Raw genomic sequence first — 27,372 nt, forward strand, 5'->3', positions numbered from 1 at the left:
TTAATCGTGCAGCCCTAATAATAACTGTATGAATCGGTTCAATGTGAAGATTTTTGCCAAATGCTTTTGCATTTCTTGGAAAGCGGCATGTGTTGGACGCATTGTACCGGTAAACCGTTTATATATAACTTATTATAACTGTATGCAATAAAAGGCAGAGTCAGTTTGTCTGCGTCTGCTGGGGCACTTAATGGTTTTGGAAGAAATCATTTTCCCCCTTTGCCAAACACACCAGCAGCTGAATTCAATAGGACTTGAATGAATAAAAATCCAATTGTGTCAGTCTGTCTGACGGTCGAGAACTGGCAGCCTGCTGTGACGTCTGTATTTATCCCAACATATAAGCAACCTCGCCAGAGCCTGAGATCTGTCTGACATCCAGTTAAACTCTTGAGCCGGTCTCTTGGCGCAATCCGAGGCAAGAAAAAGACGATGCGTCTCTTTTTTTCCTACTTGACGACTCTCTGCGCAGCCAGTGTTATATAAAGTAGACGCGTGTCTGCGCAGCCCATGTTGTATAAAGAAGACTCATGTCTGCGCAGCCTGCGTTTTACAAAAACTGCATACACGTGTCTGCGCAGTTCCCATTGTATAATGACGCGCCCCACTTTATAACGCCGCAGGACCTCTAGAACCTTAATGTAGAGAGCAAATTTTACTTGCGCTATTTAGCAACCATCTGGCAACCATCATTGCATCCTGTGGGCATGTTTAGGTGTAGTTTAGGTTTACTTGCATACAAATGTCTGTTGTCCTCTAGTGCACGACGTCTGTCAGTCTTGCTGTCAGTCGCACTGTTACTTCATTGTAAGTTCTCGGTCATCACTGGCCCTCCCACCGGACCCCCCCTCCCTTCATGAATAGTGGGGAGCAGCTGTCTCGTGCGTGGCCTGAGGTACTGTGTGGATCAACAATAAAGCCATTGTCTGGGTACTCATCTGAGTGGTGCAGGGTGGGTCACTGGATTCGCTACCCTCTCTTCTTTTAATACACCCCCATTTCCCTTTCATTTTCTCTATTTCATACACACACACCCATTCACACACTGTCACACAAAGAGAAATTGTCCCCACCCCGTAGTGGCTGTGTTCGATGAGCGCACATACTTTTGACCATTGTTTTGCTGCTCTGTTGAAACGTTCAAGCGCTTGGATTCTCATGCACTGCTTCATATGTAAAACTAGCCACATTAATTGATTTGTTGTTCGTTGAAATTGTGGATGTTGAAACTTGAGTTGGATGTGGCTGCATAGGGTATATGAATCTGTAAACGGTCTCTTAAAAGTTGTAGTTCACCCAAAAATAAAAATTGCCGTAGTTTACAACAAAAGAAGGTATTTTAAGGACTTTTGTTAACCGAACAACGACAGTACCCATTGACTTGCATTGGTTTTGTGTCCTTACAATAAAAGTGAATGGGTTTCAAATGGAAAGAGGGTGAGTAAATGATGACAGAATTTGGGTTTAAGTCTACTGAGTTAGCGTGGAGACTGGAAGAGATCATGTGAAAGGAAGTGCTGGAGAACAGAAGGAACGAGATGACTGCTATAAGCCCGGAGCTCAGGGTGGCCTCGGTATCAGTGAGAGACTGGTACAGAGCTTATAGAAAGGGGGTAACAAATGGGTGCAGAGAACAAAACCCGCTAATGCCGGCAGCACTTAAGAAACGTGGCCCCAAATAAGAGCCACATGACCGGGCTGTGCATTCACAGGGCCTTCTGTCCGTCTCCGCCACACACTGTGTCAGTTTAGCTTTATCCTGAAGGGCTGTTCATAGGGGCCCTACACATCTATTCCGAAGAATACATGGAGGCCTGCACACATACAGGCAGATTATTTTTGTGGGAATATATAGAACCACTCTGTGCCCTGAAGTTCCCTCGCTGCGGATCTTCCAGCACTTAGGCAACAGATGCGATTGCAGTATTGATCCCTGATAATGTAACTGGAGCTTGATCGTATCGTCTGTAAAAACCTTAGTGCTCTGTCGCTGCTGTTGTGTGTTGTTCCTGGATGTGTCTTTGAGCTCCTGGTGGTTTAGATGCCCCGAGAGAGATGTTTGAGGGTCATAGAAGATGCACGTTCTGTGCTGCCAACCCACAGTATCTTTCCGGAACCCAAATCTCTCTTTTAATTGATATCTTTGTTGTTGAGGTTTCAGTAAGGGTATATTGTGGTTGTAGTGTATTGTGGTTGAATCACTGTGAAATGATGATCTCTCAGGATCCCGCAATGGTTCTTTGATATGGGTAGTTGACATGTCCTGTGGTGTGCTATATTTAATCTAAAACTAAATCACATTAGCTCATTCTTTACAGAACTACTGCACACGTTTATGACCCGCTAATGGTCAGATGTGTATTTTTTTTTTGAGGATCTATCGACTGATATGCAATATAATATACATAACTATGTCTTCAGAGGTGTATAAAGACCTTACATAATAAAGCGTTATGTTTTATTACCTTAAGGCTTGTCCACACCAGGAGGTTTAATGCCTCGTAACTAAACAAAGGGCATCAATGTGAGTGTGCACACCAACGCGCAAAACAGCAGGCGTAAAAGTTGTCTTTTTTTAAACGCCTCGTGCTCATTTTGTTTGTTTGCATGGGATTCACCATGTTGAAAATAAAATATAATCTTTTCTGGAAAAGATAGTCATACAGGTTTGAAATGGCACAAGGTGAGTAAATAATGACAGAATTTTTATTTTTGGTTGAACTATTCCTTTAATTGACATTTTGGTCTAAGTCATTTTGGCTAAGCATCTGCTAAAGAATAGATGTAACTGTCTCGAGTCTCTTCCCAAAAAATGCATATCACGATCTTCATAACAAAGAATCTCGATCCACGATCTAAATGGAAATACAGGGTTGTACATTAAGTTTTTTGCATAAATCACTGGTGCCACAGTGGTTTGAAGTTTTGTAGCACAGGCCAAACAGTTGTACAGGTAGCACAAGTATAAAACTTCTGTTATCATCTTTAAAAAACACAAATGCACAAAGCGTCTACCCACCGCGGCAACGGTCGCGTGCAGCCCTCATCGCGTGAAGACCGAAGAGAGTACACCACCGAGCCCGGGACACCGACAGGGCACTTGAGTATTGCACTTCTTTTGTACCTTTTTTTGTTTTGTATCAACACTTGCACTTTTTGTCTTACTTGTTTTCACTAATACTTATTCCTTTATTGTTATCTTTAATGTTTCTCCCTATTTTCTTTCTGCTTCTCTTAAATATGTGTTTTAAAATCCTTTCTGTTATCACAACACGTAAATCATCTGCCGCATGCCGAAGGCGACGCAATGCTAATAATCTTCACAATGTATCACTGCTAGCAACTGCCCCTTGTACTTTCCCAATAGGATTGTGGAACTGCCAATCTGCTGTGAACAAAGCTGATTTCATTACAGCTTTTGTTAAACATTCTGGTCTTTCCATTGTAGCACTTACAGAAACATGGATCAAACCAGAGGACTCTGGTACTCCCGCTGCCCTCTCCCATAACCACACTTTCTCCCACAGCCCTCGCATCACAGGAAGGGGTGGAGGCACCGGTCTACTCATCCCCAAAGACTGGAAATTCAATCAGCTAACACACATGTGTGACAACAGCTCCTTCGAGTTTCATGCCGTTACTATCACCCACCCTGTTAAAAGTCATTTTGTAGTTATATATCGTCCTCCAGGTCAGCTTGGACATTTCTTGGAGGAGCTGGATGTGCTTCTTTCATCCTTCCCTGAGGATGGTACTCCCCTGGTGGTACTAGGTGTCTTCAACATCCACATTGGAAAGCCACAGGCTGCTGACTTCGTCAACCTGACCGCATCATTTCTCCTCGAGCAGGTTTCCACATCAGCAACCCACAAGTCTGGAAACCATCTAAATCTGATCTTCACAAGGTACTGCTCCACTCATCACTCTCAGGTCACCTCGCTGCACTCGTCTGATCACTTCTTCGTCACCCTCGACCTCACTGCTCCGGATACCGCAGATGTCTTACCGATGGTCACCTTCCGGCGCAACCTGCGGTCTGTCCCTCCCTCCTGTTTTTCCTCTGCTGTCTTCTCTGCACTCCCCCCCTCTGATAAGCTCTCTCTTTTGAATACCAACAGTGGCACAGACACTCTGTGTTCCACGCTTTCATCCTGCTTGGACAACCTATGCCCTCTTGCATCTGGACCAGCCCGTGCATCCCCGTCGGCTCCCTGGTTATCGGATGTACTGCGTGAGCATCGCGCCAGCCTCCGGTCAGCTGAGAGAAAATGGCGCAAGTCAAAAGACCCTGCAGACCTCTCTCTCTACCAATCTCTTCTCTTCTTTCTCTGTAGATGTCACCTCTGCACAAACAGATTACTACCACTCGAGGATCTGCAACTCTCCGGACTCTCGAACGCTCTTCAAAACCTTCTCTGCTCTCCTCTGTCCGCCTGCTCCCGCACCTTCATCGGAGTTAACAGCTGCTGATTTTGCATCGTTCTTCGTAAAGAAAACTACTGCCATCACCAGCCAGTTCTCTACGCCAACCTGACCCTGGAGCGATTTGTTCCAGCTCTCCTCCTTCTCATGCAAAACAACCTCCTAGACAGCAATCAGTCTGGGTTCAAGACCGGTCATTCCACAAAGACTGCACTTCTCTCATTCATCGAAGCCCTGAGACTGGCAAAAGCATCATCGATGTCATCTGTGCTCATCCTACTGGATCTGTCTGCTGCATTTGACACGGTCAATCATCACATCCTCCTGGCTTCTCTCAGTGCTATGGGTGTCTCTGGAATGGCGTTGCAATGGTTTGAGTCCTACCTGTCGGGTAGGTCATTCAGAGTATCCTGGAGAGATGAGGTCTCTGCGTCCCAACAGCTCAACAGGGGGGTGCCACAGGGCTCAGTGCTTGGACCGCTACTCTTCTCCATTTACATGACATCCCTCGGCTCGGTCATTCAGAAGCATGGCTTCTCCTATCACTGCTATGCCGACGAGACTCAACTCTACTTGTCATTTCAAACGGACGATCCGACGGTCGCTGCTCGCATCGCGGCATGCCTGAGTGACATCTCGCTTTGGATGAAGGATCATCACCTGCAGCTAAACCTTGCAAAAAAATTTTCAAACCTAGGTTAACGGCTTTGAGGTGGGGTCTCTATATTTTTTCCGGTGGAGGTCCGGACGATACTTTTTAAATAATGTTAAATCAAACAATCGAATGTTTTATCAGGACATTTTCTTTATATTCTGATAGCCACAGTCTATATGAAAAATAGAAGGTCTGGTAACTGAGAAAATGTGTTGTAGGGTCTGGTGCTGAAGTGAAGTCCTAGTGGTCTATTTTAATATTTAAAATCTGACAACAAAATGTATCAACTGAATTGAATATATCATGAGCAGGAGTACTTACAAAGTTACTAACAGCCTTTGCATAAGAACTGATTCTAGATATACTTTCCAATTAAAACATGAAAACATGAAAACTGCTGATTATTCATGCTATTAATATCATAAATGCTATATGTAGATACAAACATTATGGTTTATAAACACAAACCTACAGCATATAGCAAACCGTAAACTGACCGACAGCTAAAATACTTTATTACTGCTGCATTTTCGTTTACTTAAGCGTTACAGAAAAAGTTTGAATTTATTTACCTGCTCTTGGTGTCTGCAGGTATTTATATGAGACATATCTTTGGAAGTGGAGTTGAATGTGTTCAAGATATTCGAAGATTTAGCGGAAAAATATAATCAACATAAATGTCCATGAGTGCGCGTGATGTGTCTACAGTCTTTTCTGGTGCTTTTTGTTAGTTTTGGTAGAAAACCGTTCCACAATAATAAATGTTTATGTTGCTGTTAAAACAATTCCTGCTTCTTCAGTCTATGGAAGACTTAAAGGGATCGTTCATCCAGAAATTAAAATCTGTCAACATTTACTCACCCTCAGGTTGTTTCAAACGTGAATACATTTATTCCAATAAACCCTGAGATTTACAAGTTCTGGGACAGCATCCACTACCATAGTAGGGAAATAATATTACATTTTTTGTTCTGTTGAACGAATAATGAGATCTTTTTGAAGAATTTAGGAAAACAAAGAGTTTTTGGGCACCTCTGACAGCCTTTTAATTCCAAGTATGGTTGTTGATGATGTCCTGTAACTGAAAATGACTAACATTCTTCCAAATATCTTTCTTTGTGTTCATTGGAATCTTATACAGGTATGAAATGACACTGTCCTCTATCAGTCCTACCGCTCGTCCTCTTGAGCTCCCGTTCTCCTCCGTGAGGTATGTGGGACCACCGGTCCCGCCTCACGGCTCTCGTCCCGCCTTCCTCACCACAGTAGGACAGCAAACGGTTCTGGGGAACTTTTGACTACCATTGGTTTTTTCCTACATGGTAGTAAATGGGTGTTGAGATCTGTTTGGTTATAAGCAGTATTCCAAATATCTTTCTCCTTGTTCATCAGAACAAAGACATTTATACACATTTGGAACAACTCCAAGGTGAGTAATTGATGACAGGATTTTCATTTTTGGGTGAACTATCACTTTAACAATCATAGTAACCCAGCTTAACATTTGGCTTTATTTCACGGTCGAAAAACAGCTGTTATAGATTCCTTGCTTCTACACAATTAAAAACTGTAAAGTCAAGATATTGTGTTGAAAAGAGCAGGCTCTAAAAAGTAGAGCCCGACCGATATGGATTTTTGGGGGCCGATGCCGATATTAACTTGAAAAGAGCCGATTTATAAGCCGATATTTTGATTTTGAAAATAAACTGGATATTAGACCCATTTCCTATAAACTGCACTTACACAACATTCAATAGCAAAATATCTGCCTGTTCTAGATATGTGGGCTGTATAAACCATTTTCCAGAAGGGATGTTAAAAAAAAGCCTTAGATTACAGTCTCAATGACTAAACAATTGCACATCTAAAGTATATATTTTTCAATGATCACAAAACAGTCTGGTTTTAAACATTTAACACTTTTATTTACTTCCAGTTGAAGCTGGTTTTAACAGTGTGTACTGTAAATAAATTATAAGTTAAAGTTAAAGTAAAAGAGCTATACCAAACAAATTCAATATTCCACAAAACCATAATAAAATTAAAATAAGTTAAATGTATAGCTACATATACAATAAATAAATATAAAATATAAAATAAATAAATAATACCAAAATATAATTAAAACAATGTAGAATGTTCTCAATATATACAACACACAGGCAAGAGGTTTTCCTCCTTCACTACTTTTTACAAATTATACTTTTAGACTTTTACTCTGTCTACCTCTGAACTTTAATATTTGAACAGTGTTTTGAAAAATGTCTTGAACAGGGTGCTCCTTAGTACTGCCAGTTGAGAAGTGGCAGGTTGTAGTACAGGAAGCACAACATCTCTGCCTTGGAACCTGTTAGAGAGCTCCTCCTATCTTGATAGATGGCCCCCACAGTGCTGAATACCCTCTCACTAGGGAGAGATGAAGGTGGAGGAGTGAGAAACCTCCTGGCCAATGGAGCCAGAGTCTGGAAGCGGCCAGCGTTTTTCATAACATGAGTGAAGCATGAGACTCTGTTTCTCATGTTTTATCGGCCGTTATAAACGCCGATGCCGATTTAAATGCCATTAGCTCATATCGGCCGATAATATCGGCCGGCCGATATATCGGTCGGGCTCTACTAAAAAGCAAACGCTTCACTCGTGCAGATATAAAAACAGAGCAGCGCTTGCCAAGTGCTGAGGCGATTATTGAGGTCCTCAGCATGTTTTTATCGCACATTATTATTAGTGTTTACTGTTGTGTTCTGAAGAGAATGGGGTAAGTGCCTGTCTCTGCGCGTGTGTGCTCCCTCTTCACCACACTGAGATTTTGCTGGCAGGGATGTCCTGTGGAGAACTCGGGTAGAGGATCTTAATAATTCAGCAGAGTTTCTTCCTAACTTGACGAAATCGGAACGCAAGGGCAGAGGACTTTCGGTAAGCCGCTCTGAATTTAGCTCTAGCTGGACATGTGCTTAAAGGCAAACATTTTCAGACATTGTGCAAAGTGCGTTGAATGGTAACATTGTAGACATTTATGTGAACGAAACCATGAGACGTAGGATTTATGAGGTCAGCATCATGTCATAACCTTCTATGTGCTTTGTTGTTTCATGGAATAACTCATTGGCTCCGGTTTGTCTCTCACCGCAGGTATACAAGGGGCTGAATATCATCACCAATAAGGTTACAGAAGAGGAACAAGCGCAGTGTCCCCATCACATGATCAGCTTTGTGGATCCGTTGGTCAGTGGATACACGGTGGTGGACTTCAGAAACAAAGCTCTCACTCTCATATCCTTTATATTGCGTCAGAGCTGCACTTCAAAGTTCGGTTCCAGACTGGTGTACATCAAATTAAATTTGTTAATGCATTTTTTGCTGTTGTCTCCTCAAAAACGTCCCTGTGCGTCTTTATGTAAGGCAGCAGCCATGTCTTAAAGCCACACTTGCATTCAGGGTTTTAAGTATCTGTGCAAACCACATGCATTTTGAGGTAGTTTTAGGCCACGCAAGAATGTTTTGTGGTTTCATTCTCCAAATGTAAGAGGACATACTTTTAAAATAGACTAGTAGTTGGTTTTCCGAATGGCTTGTTCTGAAATTTTGTCACCCACATGTAATTCAAAACTGTGTAACACAAAAGAAGATATTTTGAGAAATGTGGTTTTGTATCCATATAATGGAAGTCAGCGAGGGTCATTGTTGATTGTACATTCTTCAAAATATCTTCTTTTGTGTTCTGCATAAAAAAAGTCATACAGGTTTGGAATGACATGAGGATGAGCAAATAAATAAAAATTTTTTAGGTGAACTATTCTTTTTAAAGGCTATTACTTGGTGTGTGTGTGTTGTCATTAACGGCTTTACAGAAAGCAACACAGTGAAAAAAAGAGTAGTACACTATTTGTCTAGGTTTACTTTTCTATTAATCATTTCCACGTTTTTTCTTTTGTGAGTGCATGCGAAGAGTTACTATTAAACTGCAAGCATGTTAAATCACAGCATGCTGAAACCACCTCATGGTTGATTGGTCTCCAGATTCATTCCCTTTAAAGCACAGCCGCTTAAAATACTCAATAGTCGATCTTACTCTCTAGTCGGCCTTATTAACGTGACCAATCTCAGCTTCCCATAATTCACAGCGCTGGAGAATCCATCAAGTATATTTGACGGCTCCCTCTATACCTTTCATTTCGCCATCTTTTTTCTTTGTATAGATGAAATTAAGGGGCCATCAGTCTGCCTTTTAAGATCTCAATCTTCTTAATGAACACTCAGAGTAATTGTTCTTCTAAAATGCCATCGGCTCCCTGACATCGGTGACACGGCTTATGTGTGATGACTTAGGAATGCAAATCCCAATATTTTAATTTCTCGGCTTTCGTGGAATTTGCCATTTTCTGACGCGCCAAATGAACGGCTGTGGCATTTTGTGAGTGGGAGCTGGGTTGTACTCCCTACAGACGCTTTCGGCACGCTCTTTCTCTTTATTTAAGGGCATAACTGGAAATGCCTGCATTAGGCGGGTAGAAAGAAAGCGAGAGCCGTCACTGTCCTCGATTTTCCTTGCCTGTCTGCTGCAGATGTTTGCGAGAGATGAGGAGGATATTAATAGCTGAGGGAGATGCTGTGTGTGTGTGTGCGCGTGTGCATGAGGTGGGGCGTTATGTCTGCAGCACCACTCCTCCAGACATGAGTGCACTTGCTCACCCCAGACTCTCGAGCTGATGAGAAACGATGAGGGGCGGAGTGATGCGCTCTAGTCAGCATCATTTCATCCTGCAGAGTGGTGATATCTTCATGGGCAAGACGGTACAGGCTGCTCTGTTAATGGATAAAAAGGGCAAACATTTAGATTTTCTGTGAGGAATTTGTATGGATTTGCATTTTACTTACAAAATTAACAGTTTGATTTCTATTACTAGTAGCACAAAACTACCGGAGTGCCAGTTTTGTTGACTAATGGAATCTGAACAGTCCACTAATGTAACAATATCCACTTTCATTGTTAAAATAATGTGCTGGAATGAATATGCATTCATCCTGCACAAAAGTAATGTTTTTTTAACAATATTAAAAAACAGGGGTCATAATCAGCCGTCATCATTTCTACAGCCCTACACCAGAACATCGTCATGGATCAAAGATGCTCAGCTGTTTTTCTGTGTCTTTATCTTTCTCAGAATCTTGTCCACACCCTTCATGTCTTCCTCTCCCTGCAACTATCTCTGTCCGTATCTGCCTCCCTCTCATCTTTTCATTGGTTTCTCCACCTCAGAGAGAACACAAAGTGATGTGGGTGTGGTCGGACTGTGTATGGATAAAAATCATGACATTTCCACATTCTATTTTGCCCAAAATCAAAAGTGAAATAATAAATTGTATTACCTTTTTAATTTGGATTTATTATTATTTTGGAATTATTTATTGTCTGCACATCCCTCCCTGCCTTCTCGATATAATGCATATATAAAATATATTTTAAAATAATGATACACTTTTAATGTAATTGAACATTACCATTCTTGACGTAATGAAAATAAAAATTTACACAGCTTATCAAACATGATAAACCATCACATTGTCAAATACTGTCAAAAATCGTTTTATCTAAAAATAAGTGTTATTTCTTGCTTGTCAAATGTTTATTGTTTTGATTTTGGGGTGAAACTTGACCTGGGCGTGTTCATCTTGAGTCAAAGCCAACCCTGATGCACCTTGTATTGAAGCCGTTATATAAATGTTCCAGGGAGGCAACATCAAATGCTCTTTATTAGACGTTTTTTTACATCCCAACAGAACCAGATGTCCTCTCATGGCACCAGGTCTGGATTTATGACATCACATTACTATCTGCATTAGTGCTAATGTAGACTCTAATGTCTACGTCTATACGTCTGAGAATATGATATTGCGTTTGTTTGAAAGCTATGGTAGCAGTGCACGCTACTGCAGTCTGCCCTATCTAAACTAATGTGACAGCACATGTATGAATTATCATACATAATTTAGCAATGATTATAACTGTGAGGTCATTAAATGCTCATTTTAGACAATCATTCAGTCTGATTGTTTTAAAGCCAACGTGAAATGGATGTTGCATTAGTATATTTTTCAATATTGTCTGGCGTATAGCTTTGGGAGTGAGGGAAAAAATGGGTGGGACTTTTTGTTCTTCAGGAATTTATTGAATTATTGGAAGTCTGGCTATAGAACAAGTCAATATACTCCTGTGCCAAAGCATGCATAATACAGAAAGGAGATGATGTTTGAAGAGATGTTTGAGTTGGAAAAGGTTTTATCGGTTTCCGATAAAAGATAGTGAGGGCTGGGCACATAAAAAGTGATAATTTACATTAAACATTGCAATATTCCATAAATAAATATTGTGAGTTTTTACAATTTTACGGTGTCTTGCGTTCCTTAATGTGAAACATAGAGGACATGCATCGTCGGAAAAAACTTCCCATCATCGTCGGAGGCACGAACTACTACATTGAGTCAATTTTATGGAAAATTCTCATCGACTCTGGGGTAAATATGAATTATCGATCTTCTTTATTTGGGAATGACATCTTTAATATTTTTGCACACATCCAGTTTTCTCAACCATGTATGAGTTATGATCATTAACAGAAGACATCTGACAGAGGAGCGAAAGCATTAAATCAGATTTCCTTCATGGGTAAACTGGACCTGTTCACATACATCTTTGGTGAAATATAACCCATTATTAGTGTCTTTCTCTAAGTCTGTAGGCAGAAGTGAGGGCTGGGCGATATGGCCTAAAAAAGATCATATTTACGATTTAAATAATGCTTTAAAAATCATATATGGTACACTATCATTTTAATTAAAACAGGCTTTGTGGCAGTGGGTCTATACATGTAAAGGCCTTGAAATGCGCTTCAGGACATGGGCTAGAGAACTACATCTAGATAGTCTTGGCGTTCACATGTTTTGAGCTCCGTTTTACAACACGTGTGCGTTAGGTCGGTCATAGCACACAGCATTCGTGTAATTTTCCTTTCGCTGGCTTTCAAGATTTTCCTGTTGCATTCATTAGTTTTTATTCGTTGTTATGACAGGTTGACATTATCGTCTTGATGGTGGAGTGAGAGTGAGAGTGAGCGCCAGACATTTTTGGACTTTAATATAGATAATGCCATTTTCATCAGCAGAAACTTCAGTGCATCCCTGCGCTCACCAATTTATTGTACGTACAGTTGCAGGGGAAATATGCTGCGCATAACATTATTCTCTCGCATAACATGAAGAAACGGACAGTCATACATTCAAGCAGTTAACAATATGGCTATAAATGGAACTGAATTTTAAGTTATATAATTGAAAATTTCTATGTGAACTACGTGAGCCCAGAAAGGGAGCTTCATCGCGGATGTTTAAGAGAAACCAGATTTTCATTCAAACAAATCGATGTAAACTAAACATTCGAGCAAGTCGATTAAATCGATAAATTGCCCAGCCCTAGCAGAAATAACCCAAACGAGTTCACCTCTGTCTGGCCTTCAGCAGGGCAGTGACACAGAGTCAGAAAGGGATGGGGCTTCTGAATCAAGGGAGGAGCTTGAGAAATTGGGCGGTCCTGAACTTCACAGACGGCTGAAGGAAGTGGACCCTGACATGGCAGCCTTATTACACCCTCACGATGCCCGCAAGATTGCGAGGTAGTTACTACTATAATACCAAACAACATGAGAATGGTGATTGAATACACTTGCAAAAGAGATGAAATTGTAATAAACATGTTTCATAAAATGACTTTCAAAGGACAGTTTGATTTAATACCAGCAGGTCTCGGTCTTGTATTCTTAGGGTCTCTGGTGGTCTTAACTTTGTCTTTTGTTGCTGCATCTTTTACTCGTACTTGGCTGATTGAACGCTGCTGTGTCTGCAAAATCGCTGCTTGTGTTTAATGTTGTGAAATAAATATTATAGTTCACATTTTGAAAAGGCTTGCGCTTTAAATTTACCGTTATCCAAAGTGGGGCCGCACGATTAATCGAAAAGAAACAGCACATCAAATGGCGGTAGGCTGCATATATATATATATATATATATATATATATATGCACTGATTGACAATCAATTTCACATGCTGTTGTGCAAATGGAATAGACAACAGTTGGAAATTATAGGCACTTAGCAAGACCCTCCAAATAAAGGAGTGGTTCTGCAGGTGGGGACCACAGACCACTTCTCAGTTCCTATGCTTTCTGGCTGAAGTTTTGGTCACTTTTGAATGCTGGCGGTGCTTTCACTCTAGTGGTAGCATGAGACTTGAGTCTACAACCCACACAAGTGGCTCAGGTAGTGCAGCTCATCTAGGAGGCACATCAATGCGAGCTGTGGCAAGAACGTTTGCTGTGTCTGTCAGCTTAGTGTCCAGAGCATGGAGGCGCAACCAGGAGACAGGCCAGTACAACAGGAGACATGGAGGAGGCCGTAGGAGGGCAACATCCCAGCAGCAGGACCGCTACCTCCGCTTTTGTGCAAGGAGGAGCACTGCCAGAGCCCTGCAAAATTACCTCCAGCAGGCCACAAATGTGCATGTGTCTGCTCAAACAGACTCCATAAGGGTGGTATGATGGCCCCACGTCCACAGGTGGGGGTTGTGCTTACAGCCCAACACCAGGCAGGACGTTTGGCATTTGCCAGAGAACACCAAGATTGGCAAATTCGCCACTGGCGCCCTGTGCTCTTCAGAGATGAAAGCAGGTTCACACTGAGCACATGTGACAGTCCGTAGATGCAGTGGCAGTTGCAGTGGGTATCCTCAGACCATTTGTGAGACCATATGCCGATGCGGTTGGCCCTGGGTTCCTTCTAATGCAAGACAATGCTAGACCTCATGTGGCTGAAGTGTGTCAGCAGTTACCGCAAGATGAAGGCATTGATGCTATTGACTGGCCCGCCCGTTCCGCAGCCCTGAGTCCAATTGAGCACATCTGGGACATCATTTCTCGCTCCATCCACCAACGCCACATTGCACCACAGACTGTCCAGGAGTTGGCGGATGTTAAAGTTCAGGTCTGGGAGGAGATCCCTCAGGAGACCGTCCGCCACCTCATCAGGAGCATGCCCAGGCTTTGTAGGGAGGTCATACAGGCACGTGGAGGCCACACACACTACTGAGCCTCATCAAAGTTGGATCAGCCTGTAGTGTGTTTTTCCACTTCAATTTTGAGTGTGACTCCAAATCCAGACCTCCATGGGTTAATAAATTAGATTTTCATTGATAATATTTGTGTGATTTTGTTGTCACCACATTCAACTATGTAAAGAACAGTTTTTAATAAGACTATTTCATTAATTCAGATCTAGGATGTGTTGCTTACGTGTTCCCTTAATTTTTTTTGAGCAGTGTCTATATATATTGTTTATGCGCAGCTTGTCAGTTAAGTATTGTTAAATGCAGCGTCATCCGAAATCCAGAAGGCGTTCTCACACAGAAATGCCAATGCTCTGAATTATGCAATCTGAAATATGCGTTGTTATGTGAAATGCCTTGAGTCATTAAATATCTTGGCTGTGAAACTGATTATTCGCTGTTTGATTGACAGGAGTCTGCAGGTCTACATGAAGAGCGGAGTTCCACACAGTCAGCTTTTGGAGGAGCAGCGAGGACAGGATGGCGGGGATTGCCTCGGGGGTCCGCTGCGGTTTCGTGATCCCTGCATCTTCTGGTTGCATTCAAACATAGATGGTATGAAAATCCACCAGTCGTCACAGATTGATCTGAACATGACTTTGGTATAATTCAGATGTTAATTTCTTCAATCTTCTCTCTTCTGCAGCTCTGGATGAAAGGCTGGACAAGCGTGTGGATGAGATGCTGTCTCTTGGGCTGATTGATGAGCTCAGAGATTTTCACCAGCGCTTCAATGAGAAGAAGATTCAAGACAACAGGTAGATTTTAGTTCTAGCCATCTGACACAATAACAACACAGCTGGCAGAGAAATACAAGAAAGCAAAGTTTTGCAGGCTGAACCTGTTCTGCACACCAGACTTTTTTTAGTCGACATGTTACAGCAGGTTCATTCCCAAGCAATCTTTTCATTGGTGGTGAGGTGGATGTCAGTTTATGGAGGTTTTAGCAGGTCTGACTTTGAAGGTTTTAAAAGGGTGTCAACCTTGACTGGAAGGGATTCTTGAAACCACAAACAACGGCTCCATATTTATCTTTGATGACTCTTTCTGTAATGTAATAATGGACGACATCCTGAAGTGACTCCGATTACAGATGTTAATGACAGCTGGATTAGTCAGAATGACTGAGCCAGTCGAATGAGTCATGAATGTTTTAATTAACATCAGAGTGCATTCAGTTACATTTGCACGTGGTTTGTTTTGAATTTGCAGGAGATTGATGGGAAGTTGGGCCATTAACATTTAATGCGACTGGGACTACTTATGTTAGGTTGAGCTTTGGGCTTCGTCTTACAACTTTAAAAACACTTTCTCATTTTGAAATGATCTAAAATATAAAGTTAATATTGTTTTATCTTTTAACAACTCTACATAATATTAAGAAAGGTTTGCCTCACTCTTTCGTTGTAGTTGACCGATAAGTGGTTTAAATGGCCAATGCCGATAATAAGAAAGCACTATACCCATATATTGCTTTTTCGGTTGATAATGTTAAGAAAACACGATAATGGGCCGATATAAAACAAATGCAATTGTATTTGTTAATACGAGACATTCAGAAAATTGGTGCAACTAAATAAACAATTATTGTGTGTTACGTGGCTATTTAGTAGCATGTAAACAGACCTGAACTTGTGAAAAGGTACGTACATGACATTGCTTTAATCATGGGCAGCTAAACGTGGCTTAATATTAATAAAATGTATAGAAATTCAAACATATTAAAGGGCCGATGAATTAAGACATCACCTTTAACCCGAGCTTTTGTTATGTAAGCGGTAGTCGTATTCAAGCGAACATCCTTTAAGTGTCAGAACTGAAATCGCCCTTGTTTCTGAAATGACAACACAGGCTCAGCGAACGCCAGGTCCTGGAACGCACCTATCAAAGTTAGATTGAACACCGCCTCCACAGAAGAATATCAAAGACTACTTCTCTAAACCCGCCCACTGGTTCGCAAATTACAGTACTGAAGTAACACAAGTGGCGCGGAACCAGATAGAGCGATCAAGCAATAAAAATGCCGTTAGAAAGATCGCAAAATTTTGTGCTGTGCCTGGTTGTGGAAGAACAGTCACTGCATAAACATCCTTTGGATTCCGACATAAAAAATAAACTGTAACCACGCATTTCTAAGGACGTTCCAGCTCTGGATTTGCGGAGATACAAAAAATTTCAAGCAGTGCTGTGCACTCAATATTGGATCCGACAGGAATGGTGCAGCAATCTTATGTGAGTAAAACATATTTGCACTATGAGTCACTATTGCTTTGTTAGAGATCGCTTGATATGTAAACGTTAGCTGTCTAACCAAATTTACAGAAGGCTCGTACTAAGTTTACTACGCAAACTGCTATCCAATCATAGCTTCCATTACTTCCAAGTCTTCAATGCGGCACGCCCATTAAACAGAGCGTTCGTCGAGCTGGACTCAAAACCCGGGTTGAAAACAGCCTATTGCTTATTGATTTTGATGTTTTCGAATGTAAAAAGCATGCAAACTTCATAAGTAGACCTCAGACAACAGTATAAAATAATAAAAACGGCCAGTTCAGGACACCTTTAAATACAATTACAATACAGTATTTCGATTTCGTCCACATGAGCCATTTGACTATGTTAAAGGTCCTGAGTGTGAACTTTAGTGGTGAGATTGCGAATTACAACCAACAGCTCATTCCACCGAAACACGCGGCCAAAAATGGCCTGCAAGCTTATGGGATATGCGAACAACCGCGGACCCTACTGATGATGAGGGCATCTTTACATACTTTTGCCTTAAGGGGACCCGGGTGTAATAGCTCATTCTAAGATAATAATAGCATGACATTTATGTATATTATATTGCATTTCTGTGAATAGATTCACCCTAATTTCTCACATTGCATATTTAAAGGCCGGCTTTATATCCGAGTGGCCTTTTTATAAACTAAATACTAACACTTGATGCTGAACGGGAAATATTATCGTTATTTGAAAATGTGTTATATTCAGATCTTATCACGTGATGCTTTTTTGCTCTGTCCTGTATTTACGCCTTTGATCGTGTGATGAATTATTGATCAGTGCTGTCACATGCTCAGTTGTGCTGGAATATTGGTGGATGAGCTGCACTGCGTCTGTGTCTGTGGATGTTGATGACACAGCAGTGTCTAGGGTGGGGCATCTGCTTGATTGATGAACTTGTGGCCGACTGCCCAGCTCTCCGTCCCTCCGATCGCACCCCCACATCCCTCTCAGACAGTCTTCCACCACAATCTCGCCACCCAAGCACTTTTCTCCCCCACGTCATCCTTTTTCCCTCCTTTTTGTCTGCATCTGCTGCCCTTCCGCTCAGCTTCTCACCTTACACAAGGAGCTGTCGCAAGGCGGCAAGGTCAGACTCTGGCTGTCTCTCCTTTCCGCTTTCTGTCTTGCTCTCCCGCTCTATCTCTTGCCTGTCAATAGACACCCCTTGTCCCGTCTGTGCTGTCTGTGTCCCTGTGACTGCTTGATCTCTTTCTGTTCATCTGAGCTGTATTACGACTCGCTTTTTGCCCCAGGGCTGGTGTACTGATGCACCCGTTGACCCCATTTCCATACAAATGTTGTATCCGGAGAAAAGTTGGATATTCCGTTTTACCTTTCCGGATTACAAAACATTAGGTCATGATATAAAATGTTATTTTTAAGCATATTTTAACCAAAAATAAAGGAATAAAAACGTTCGTTTTGTGAAAATAAGCAATATGGTTTGTCTGGTTTGTGTGTTGTAGCCAGGACTATCAGCATGGCATATTCCAGTCGATCGGCTTTAAAGAGTTTCACGAGTATCTGACCGCGAGTAAAGACATCAGTGAGGAAGAACATGAGAAACTGAAGATCAAGGGTAAGGATCCAGCAAACCTTTCATTTAGCCGCTGCTATATGCTCGTTTGTTGTTTTCAGTATAGTCCTTCAGAATGGAGAGTGTTTTTGAGTGCTCTTGAAATTGCTCTGCGTGAGAACAGTTACGAAAATTTACTGAACCCTTACTAAAAGAAAAGAGGATATCTCAGTCTCTAAACATTCTCACAATGTCATGTCTAACAGTGCCGTGTGCTTTTCTCCAGGGTCAGTTTTTTTACTCAATCTTTTTGTGACCGACAGACAAACCAGAGCTTGAATGACCCCAGATCCTGTTCAGTTGATGTGTTTTCAAACTGATGAATTTAACACATTTAATATTTATGTGTTTGGATGCACCCTCCTGGATTTTCTTGAGTGAACAGCTTCATGTGGATGATACTTATTGTTTGGGCAATTTGTGTCCCTTTGAAAAGTGTTACGTGTGATTATTTAATATGATTATTACCCAAACAGGAATAGATAAAAGGTTAGTATAACACAAGGGGTGGGTTTAGGTGGGCATTCCCCCAGATTTTCCTTCGGCCTCTCCAAAAATGTCTAGTTGACAATAAAAAATACTACCATAAAATAGTTATAATTTATGTTAACTATTCAATAATGATCTGTCATTTTAATCGCAGAAAATGTTTAAAATATGAACGTATTACTTGAAATATTGTAGCCCAATCAGAATATCTGATTGCTCTCAAGTCTGACAGCCTAGTACCAGGCCTGGTATAAAACAAGAATATTTCTAACTTGTAAATAATTGTGATTATTTCTAAAAAGCCTGCAGTTTCACATGTAAGAGTGTTTACTCACATTTTGCTTTTGTCATAAACAGCATTTAAATTGGCGTGCCATTACTTACAGCTGCATGCCAATTCAAAGGTGTTATAATCCCACTATTTCAGCACAGTATAATTGCCCAAAAGGACATTTCCGATGCCTTATGCATGACAGGGGGAGCAGTCAAGAATATGAATAGAGGAATGGAGGTCAGAGGTTTCACTGGGTTTGAATGTATAGAAATACATACCTACCTTTCCTTGCTGTTATCAGAGAGACGTCTCACGAGTTGCATGTCCGATCCCACTTTCATCACATTCATGATGCAATTTGTTGAGGTGCAGCTGATAATTTCCTTGTGTATGGTTCCCAACAATGCGACAGATCGTCAGTTGTGCACCTCAGACTTATTGGGTGTTTCAGCCATTTACCACAAGACTCCCTCTGCCAAGGGAGGCCCATTGCAGGTTGATCGGACCTGGGTGTGTGTCTTATTATTACATGTCCATCTGCCTCAACCACAGTCAGTGGCTTCTTCTTTGAAAATCCTCCTCAGAACCCCACTTCCTGTGGCAATTAGCTCATCCAGATTAGTGGCTGCAGCCTCAACAACACTTGCTTTGCTGGTAGTTCGGTGGCATCCCACCTCAACGCAACCATACGCACCAACCCACCAACACCAAGGCTGTTCTAGCCCCACTGGCATTGTCAATGCATGCTCAGTGCCCCCAGTCCCATATGGCATAACATTACAACAAATTACCAAACTCAACGCAACCATACACACCTACCCGTTGGCTAAGGCTGTTCTAGCCCCACTGGCATTGTCAATGCATGCTCAGTGCCCCCAGTCCCATATGGCATAACATTACAACAAATTACCAAACTCAACGCAACCATACACACCTACCCGTTGGCTAAGGCTGTTCTAGCCCCACTGGCATTGTCAATGCATGGTCAGTGCTCCCAGTCCCATATGGCATAACATTCCAACAAATTACCAAACTCAACGCAACCATACACACCTACACGTTGGCTAAGGCTGTTCTAGCCCCACTGGCATTGTAAATGCAGGCTCAGTGCCCCTGGTTCCGTATGGTTTAACCGTAACATAACACCACAAAACACCATTTTATTACGTGGTCATTTGGCAGCCCATATTGTGTCCTTCCATTTTAAACACGGCCAGTGGCTGCTTCTCTCAGCAACATTGGCAAGTTCTTTGACTACAGTCTGTCGGGCCGGTCTTCCAAACCCCACTTAATTAGGCAGCCTTGTAGTGGAATTGGAAACAATGTCCCTGCAGCCCACTACCACCGCGGACACTTCGCTGTCCTGCCCCGATCTTCAGCCTCCGCTCCCAAGTTGGCATACCAGAGATTCTTTCTTTCAAATGCCTTCATTAATGGCCTCTTGCCAACTATGATGACTGTCCTACTGGAGCTGGACCACAGAACCAGGTCAGGCCGCAGATTGATATGTGTGATTTCCAAGGGGAAAGAATGTCTGTGGTTGTAATCTAATCACATTTCCCAATCCCTGGCTAAACTCAGCAGATCTGAATCTCGGTTTAAGGGTTTGGCCTGCTTTTTCTGACCCTCCCGAATAAAAGGTTGCCTTTTTAGCGAGTTAGCTTGCGTGTTTTGGGGGATGGCATTTGCTGCCACTCTCTTGGTCTCTACTGCTTTAGCCAAGCACTTGAGTACTTGATTGTGGCGCCAAATGTATCTCCCCTGTGTCAAGCTCATATTACAACCCACAAGAATATGTTTAAGGTTTGCTGAAGCTGCACAACAAATACAACCATCTTCTAATTTAATCTGCTGTTTGTTTATAATTTTTCCATTGGCTGATGATACTGATCAGAACCTGCTGTGGGTCTGGAGAGAGAGGGAGACATCAGGCCTTGTCATGTCTCTCTATCATGTGTTCTCTTTCACAGTTAGACATGTTATGTTAGTTAACAGCTATCCGAGCATGAAAGTTGTGGCATGGTCTTATCATGAAGCCAGTGGGATTTTCTCTTGTCGAGTGTTGCGTGTTAAAAAAGCAATGTTTTTTGTCATTAAAAAATGAAAGCTTTCGTTTTCAGTGTAATTGACACACTTTTACTTGAATTGAATTTGCAGGTTGATGAATACTTTATTTATTCTTTAGAATGTATTACATATAGGCCTTACACAAAGTTTTTGGATAGCCTTCTGGTCCATTCTTTGTTTTAGACTAGTCAACTAGATGGTTACAAAAGTTTAGTTTAGACGACATGACACATTAGTCATAGCACATCCCTAATAATGATGGAGGTGGGGCTACTGAACCCCTGTGCTTGGTTTAGACATTAAGCACTTGTCATTATACCCATAATGCATAATTTACCTTTATCCAATGTAAGAACACATATCTACTACTGTGACTATCATACATCTTAGTTTATACATTTAATGGTAAACATATGATGTTGGCATTTTTGGCAACATGTTCTAACAGATGATCTACAGACACCTCGCATATTAATATCTTCTTCTCTTTCTTCCCCTGCAGGGATCGAATGTCTCAAGCAGGCGACCCAACGCTATGCCCGGAAGCAGAACAAATGGGTGCGCAACCGGTTTCTTAAGAGTAAGTCTCCCTGTCTAACTTGAAAGCTCCTCTTTCTGTCCTTTGGGTGGTTTTTGAGTGTTTAATGATCCGTGAGAGTACCAGTCGGGTGCTCTAAAACCCACATCTGTGGTAGTTCAGTGTCAGGACTCCACTGGCTTTGGTTCATACTTTCTCTAAAATGAGAATAATCTTTTCAATAATCATTCAGTCAGCTCATCTCTAAACTCATCAGTGCATATCTCACATGTTGCCTGCTTATGAGGAGATGCTCATGACTTGTATTGGCTTCAGTCGCACCCAGAAATCTATTTTTCTTTTCCTGTCAGCACGGTCTAGTAATCATCGCAGCCGTCTTTAACAAGATGGACCTCACACAGACCATTAAACACACAAACAATAGAGGAGAAATTGAGTCTGTGTTTGTTCGAAGGCCTCCTTCACAGGCGGCCTTAGTATTCCAAGGCTCAGTATTTATCGGCCTTGGGTTGATAAAAGACCAAACGGTTGTAACGCTTGGGTTTGTCAATACACAGTCAATCTGAACAATTTGTTCTTACTCCCTGACCGACCATAGCCAAATCTGTGAGCCCTTCAGTGGCTAAACAGGTGTGAGTGTACGTGACATCAAAATGTGATGTTCAACCATAGAAAGCAAAGATTTATTGAAGCGCACAAAATGGTTATGAAGTTGGACAAGTGGGTTATTTGTCTAACCATCGTTGTCCTAGCATTTCTTTTGGATTCTGGTCTTGCTTGTAAAGATACTGGTCTGGATTACCCCCCCCCCCCCCACTCCCCATCCCTACACAAGCTTCCAGCAATCCTGTTAAACCAAATGAGATTAGCCGGAGACTGTGGCTAGCCGTCATTAAGTGTAGTTCTGTCTCCCTCTCTCTCTAAACGCATCTGGTCCTTACACTTGGGAGGATGGTGTTAGGTGTGGTACACAATTGAAGCATTTACTGTACTTATGGCTTCTTATTGTGGAAAAGCAAGTAGCTGGCCCATTTTCCATATTAGAATCAATTAAAAAAACTTTCATTTATTCATCCTTTTGTCAAACACTTATTTAACTTTATATTCTCTGAAACACAAAAGATATTTGGGAAAATGTCTCGGTGGTTTTGCGTCCATACAACGTTAGTCAATGGGGGCCAATGTCGAAGGGGGAACTATCCCTTTAAGCGCACTGTTTGCTTACTAAGAAACACTTGAAACTTGTAACCCATTACCTTACAGGTTCACTAGACCAGTTATTCTCAAGTCATCTCAGCTCTAGGTTGCTTTCTCCTCTTTCAACCGCTTCAACACAACCCCAGCATCTCCCACCCTTTATTGGACTGTTGACCCGATTTTGGTCTGGTTAAGCTCATATGGCTGCCTGTCAGTGGACTGACCGAACCCTCCCTCCACACCCCACGCCTTCAGCGCCTCATGGGGCCCTCAGCTGACCGGCCTAATCCTGCAGGCATTAGCGTGCTGCCGGGAATTCAGATAGGTGGCAGGAGGCTGGAAACTTTGTCAGGGGCTTTTGAGTGTAAATACTAGGTCATTGAGGGCAAGCTTGACTCATGGTCCTTCTGACCTCCAGGTGGCGTTCAACGGTTTTCTCTGTCGGAACCTGCAGTTGTTTGTGAATCAAGCTGGACTTGGAAAAAATATGAATGGTACACAGTATGTAAATCATGTTGACCAAGGCTGACCTCAAAACAGCTGTGAATAGAACATAGCCCACAGAAATGCTTTGGAACCGATGTGCTGTGAAGAACAGGAGTCTCTGTATTACAGTTTTTTCAGTGGGTAATGAAAAGTTGAAGAAAATTGTATTTTGAAGGACAAATTGTCATTGGTCAGTGAATGCCGATACAACTCTTGAATTATGTGCATCTTGAATTATCGCTTTTTGTATGTTTTGAGATACTGAAGTCATTTGTTTTTGTCATTTGGCCATTGTTGCTGCTGTTTCGCTGCACTGTTGACAAAGAGCGTCAAAGCTGTATTCGAGATGAAGGTAAACCTGAGCTCCATTTCCTTCTGTGCTTCCCCAGGGAGAGATTGGGCTTGGGGTAACCGTGGCGACGGCTAAGCTGATGATTCGGGGAAGGCCGCGTGAGCATTAAATAATAGCCTCCTGCCTTTTGTCAACGATAACGGAAACCTGAGTGGGATGCGCAACAGGTGCAATGTGGAGAAGTGTCCCCTTACGCGGCACACTTATCTGGATACGCCCCACACTACATGCTACAGTCTGACCAAAAGACGATGGTCTTTGTATATATACGGATCTGTGCGTGTGTTTATGCATGTGAACATGTGTTGGGAACTGAGGATGTATTGTTGAGCCTGTTGGAAAGCGTGAGGCGTCAGATTGTGTTGCGGAGGATTGCCGTGTAATGAATGAATGAGAATGTGATGGAGGGTTGGGTGAAAACAACTGTTAAAAGGAAAGTTCACCCAAAAATTATTCACCCAATTGCAGTTCAAAACCTGTATGGAGTTTTGTCTGTGCAACATAAAGGAAGATATTTCGAGAAATGTCTTGGTGGTTTTGAGTCCATACAATAGAAGTCAATGAGGGCCTGTTTTGTTTGGTAATCAGGGGTTGTTCAAAATATCATTTTTCGTGTTCTGCAGAATGTTAGACCGGCTTAAACTATTCATGTGACGTCATTGACCAGCTGCATAGCAAGTTTCTGTTCAACATGTCTATCAATGATTGACAAAATCCTACAGCTGTACAACACCACACCAGGTGCCCTACGTGAAATCCATATCCACTCCATCCACCCTTGCCCTTGACCCTCTTATCGCACAAATAGCGGCAGGTGTGACCACTCAATGTGTTTTCTGATGTCTGCAGAGACTCCGCAGGGTCCGTCAGTTGGTGAGCGACGGGATTTCAACCCTCAAAGGACAGCAGCCATACGGCTGTTTGCCACAGGCGCTCTGGTTAGACCCCACCTCCAAGGCAGATATTTGAGATCTCTGGTTTAAAACCCTTGTTCTCTCCTCTTTTGCCCACTCGGGACTGGCAAGATTACTTTACTTGGATTTCACTGAGATTTGAATTTTGGAGGGGGAGGGGTTAAGACCTTCGTTCAGCATCTGTTTACCTCCAGATGGCCATCACTGGCCTGTTTCACCGCCAAAGAGAAAGAAGTTAGCTACAATAAAGAAAAGCAAAGAAAAGTGCTGCTTCATTCCCCACATGGTTCAGGTAGGCCAGGTGTCACGGAGCAGGCCCACCTGCTGCCTCCTTTTTTTTAAGTCACAATAGAGAACATAAAGAGCTCAAAATTGTCTTTGATTGGGTGCGATTGGCAAAGAAAGAGGCAACAAGGTTTCGTGAGGGTAAAGAGATGTTTTTACCATCCAGGTTGGACTAAAGTCTCTTGTGTACAGGAGCACCTGTGGATTTGATGCCAATGCGGAACACGTACGGGCATATTTCCTGAATAAAAGGATTTGTAATGAATTTGTCTGGGGCACAGTTATTATTTCAGGGGCTTTGATGATCATTTAATTATTTTACAATGCCTCATTAAATATGCAGGAAACATTGTTGTGTTTGAGCATTATGTCATTTATATTTGTCTTATCTGGCTTTGCTGTAATTGTAAACAAACTATGGATGATAAGGAAGTAAATGGCATCGTTCCAGCACTAAGCTGAGGGACAAAATAGAAACAGTTCCTTTATTGTCTGACACGGAGAAAGCTGTTTGCCAAATAATATTTTTTTGCTAGTTATGTTTACAGTTACGCACAATATATTTTGAGTGTGTAATTTGCATTTATTATGCATATTTTTGGATTGTTGACTTTGTTTAAAGTGTAGATGGATTTTTTTATCACAGTGCTATACTTGCATAATGTGCACCTGAGGGAACAGGTGTTTGATTGATATCAACAGTGTTCTTGGGAATGCTGCTTTCTTTGAATTCTTATTCTTGTGTTGCTGTAACAGACATAGTCCAACATAATATCTTTATAAGCATCCAACTCCAACTTTTGTGTTCTATATTGTTGTATATTGGAAAAGATCCATGCTGAAAATACAGAATAGAAACCTGTCCAAAACCCAATAGAATCGCTTATGGATTTAATGGATATATTGGGAATTGTATTGGATTTAATATAAACTTTATATTGGTGGGATGTTATCCGGCAGATGAATCCTGTTGAAATAATGCCCAAAACACACTAGGTGTGTCTATTAGACAGCAACTTTTCATTTCAAAATCACATCTCAAATATCACAAAACATCCTCCTTCCACATTAGAAATGTTGCCAAATTATGAAATATTCTGTGTTGTTGACGCATAGAAGTTTATTCATGCATCTGTGACCTCAAGACTTGACTACTGTAATGCGCTACTTAGTGGTTGTCCTGCATCATCAATAAACAAACTACAGTTAGTTCAGAACGCAGCTGCCAGAGTTCTTACCAGGTCCAGATCACCATCACATAACCCTTCAATATCAACCCTTCACTGGCTACCCATTTAGTATCGTATTGACTTTAATGTATGTGTAATACTTAGAATCTGAATTGTTAAGGTATTTCACACACTATTCTACTCACCTTTTCATAAAGATATGTAAACAAACGTTGTGTGCCGCATGTCGTTTTAACTATTTCGACAGACTGTTTACTCTAAAAATTTTTACTGCATAGATGCTGCTTTGAAAGTAATAATCACAGCAGGGAAATGTTGACTGCTCATTCGTGGCTTCTTTAAGAGCATAATTAAATCTCAGTGAAGACAAAACACTGCAGTTGACCTTAGTGAAACATCACTGACCACAATACTTCGACAAAATTAGTTATTAGTAATTGCTGAACAAGTGGTTTTCTCCACTCCAGTGATGAGGAATACATGGCTAGTTATTTTATTGTATAATCATTGTATGAAATAATAAACAGTTTGTTGAATGGGTCCAGTTTTGTCGCATTTAAAATAAATGAATCAGGCATTGACATCTAGCGGTTTGATTTAGACTGCAATACCAAGATCAAAATATTGAAGAGGTAAGTTTAGCCAAGTAACAGTTCTTCTCGGTTCCTTTGCTTGTTTTCAGAAATGATGCATGTATGCGCAATCACGTAATTGTTGTCGCTTTGAAACCGTCATTGTGTATATATATACTATATACACTCACCTTAAGGATTATTAGGAACACCTGTTCATTTTCTCATTAATGCAATTATCTAGTCAACCAATCACATAGCAGTTGCTTCAATGCATTTAAGGGTGTGGTCCTGGTCAAGACAATCTCCTGAACTCCAAACTGAAGAAAGGTGATTTAAGGTGCCAGACGGGCCGGTCTGAGTATTTCACAATCTGCTCAATTACGCACAACCTTGAGGCGGATGGGCTACAACAGCAGAAGACCCCACCGGGTACCACTCATCTCCACTACAAATAGGAAAAAGAGGCTACAATTTGCACAAGCTCACCAAAATTGGACAGTTGTAGACTGGAAAAATGTTGCTCGGCCTGATGAGTCTCGATTTCTGTTGAGACATTCAGATGGTAAAGTCAAAATTTGGCAGTTTGAGAACATGGATCCATCATGCCTTGTTACCACTGTGCAGGCTGGTGGTGGTGGTGTAATGGTGTGGGGGATGTTTTCTTGGCACACTTTAGGCCCCTTTGTGCCAATTGGGCATTGTTTAAATGCCACGGCCTACCTGAGCATTGTTTCTGACCATGTCCATCCCTTTATGACCACCGTGTACCCATCCTCTGATGGCTACTTCCAGCAGGATAATGCACCATGTCACAAAGCTCGAATCATTTCAAATTGGTTTCTTGAACATGACAATGAGTTCACTGTACTAAAATGGTCCCCACAGTCAACAGATCTCAACCCAATAGAGCAT

General features: G+C 41.7%; 1 protein-coding gene across 2 annotated transcripts in view; it reads left to right on the plus strand.

The window, feature by feature from the left end:
• The window catches only part of trit1 (tRNA isopentenyltransferase 1), a 37,116-nt gene that overhangs the window by 5,784 nt on the left and 3,960 nt on the right, over positions 1–27,372 (plus strand). The window contains exons 2-8 of one of the 2 annotated variants that reach the window (XM_079484270.1): positions 8,207–8,346; positions 11,491–11,590; positions 12,590–12,744; positions 14,641–14,783; positions 14,875–14,986; positions 17,984–18,096; positions 21,426–21,503. In XM_079484270.1, coding sequence (XP_079340396.1) covers positions 8,207–8,346; positions 11,491–11,590; positions 12,590–12,744; positions 14,641–14,783; positions 14,875–14,986; positions 17,984–18,096; positions 21,426–21,503 — 841 coding nt within the window. The remainder of the gene's footprint in view (positions 1–8,206; positions 8,347–11,490; positions 11,591–12,589; positions 12,745–14,640; positions 14,784–14,874; positions 14,987–17,983; positions 18,097–21,425; positions 21,504–27,372) is intronic. The other variant, XM_079484271.1, reaches the window with a different exon arrangement.

Source organism: Barbatula barbatula (assembly GCF_947034865.1).
Source record: "Barbatula barbatula genome assembly, chromosome: 21".
In the NCBI taxonomy this organism is placed as follows: domain Eukaryota; kingdom Metazoa; phylum Chordata; class Actinopteri; order Cypriniformes; family Nemacheilidae; genus Barbatula; species Barbatula barbatula.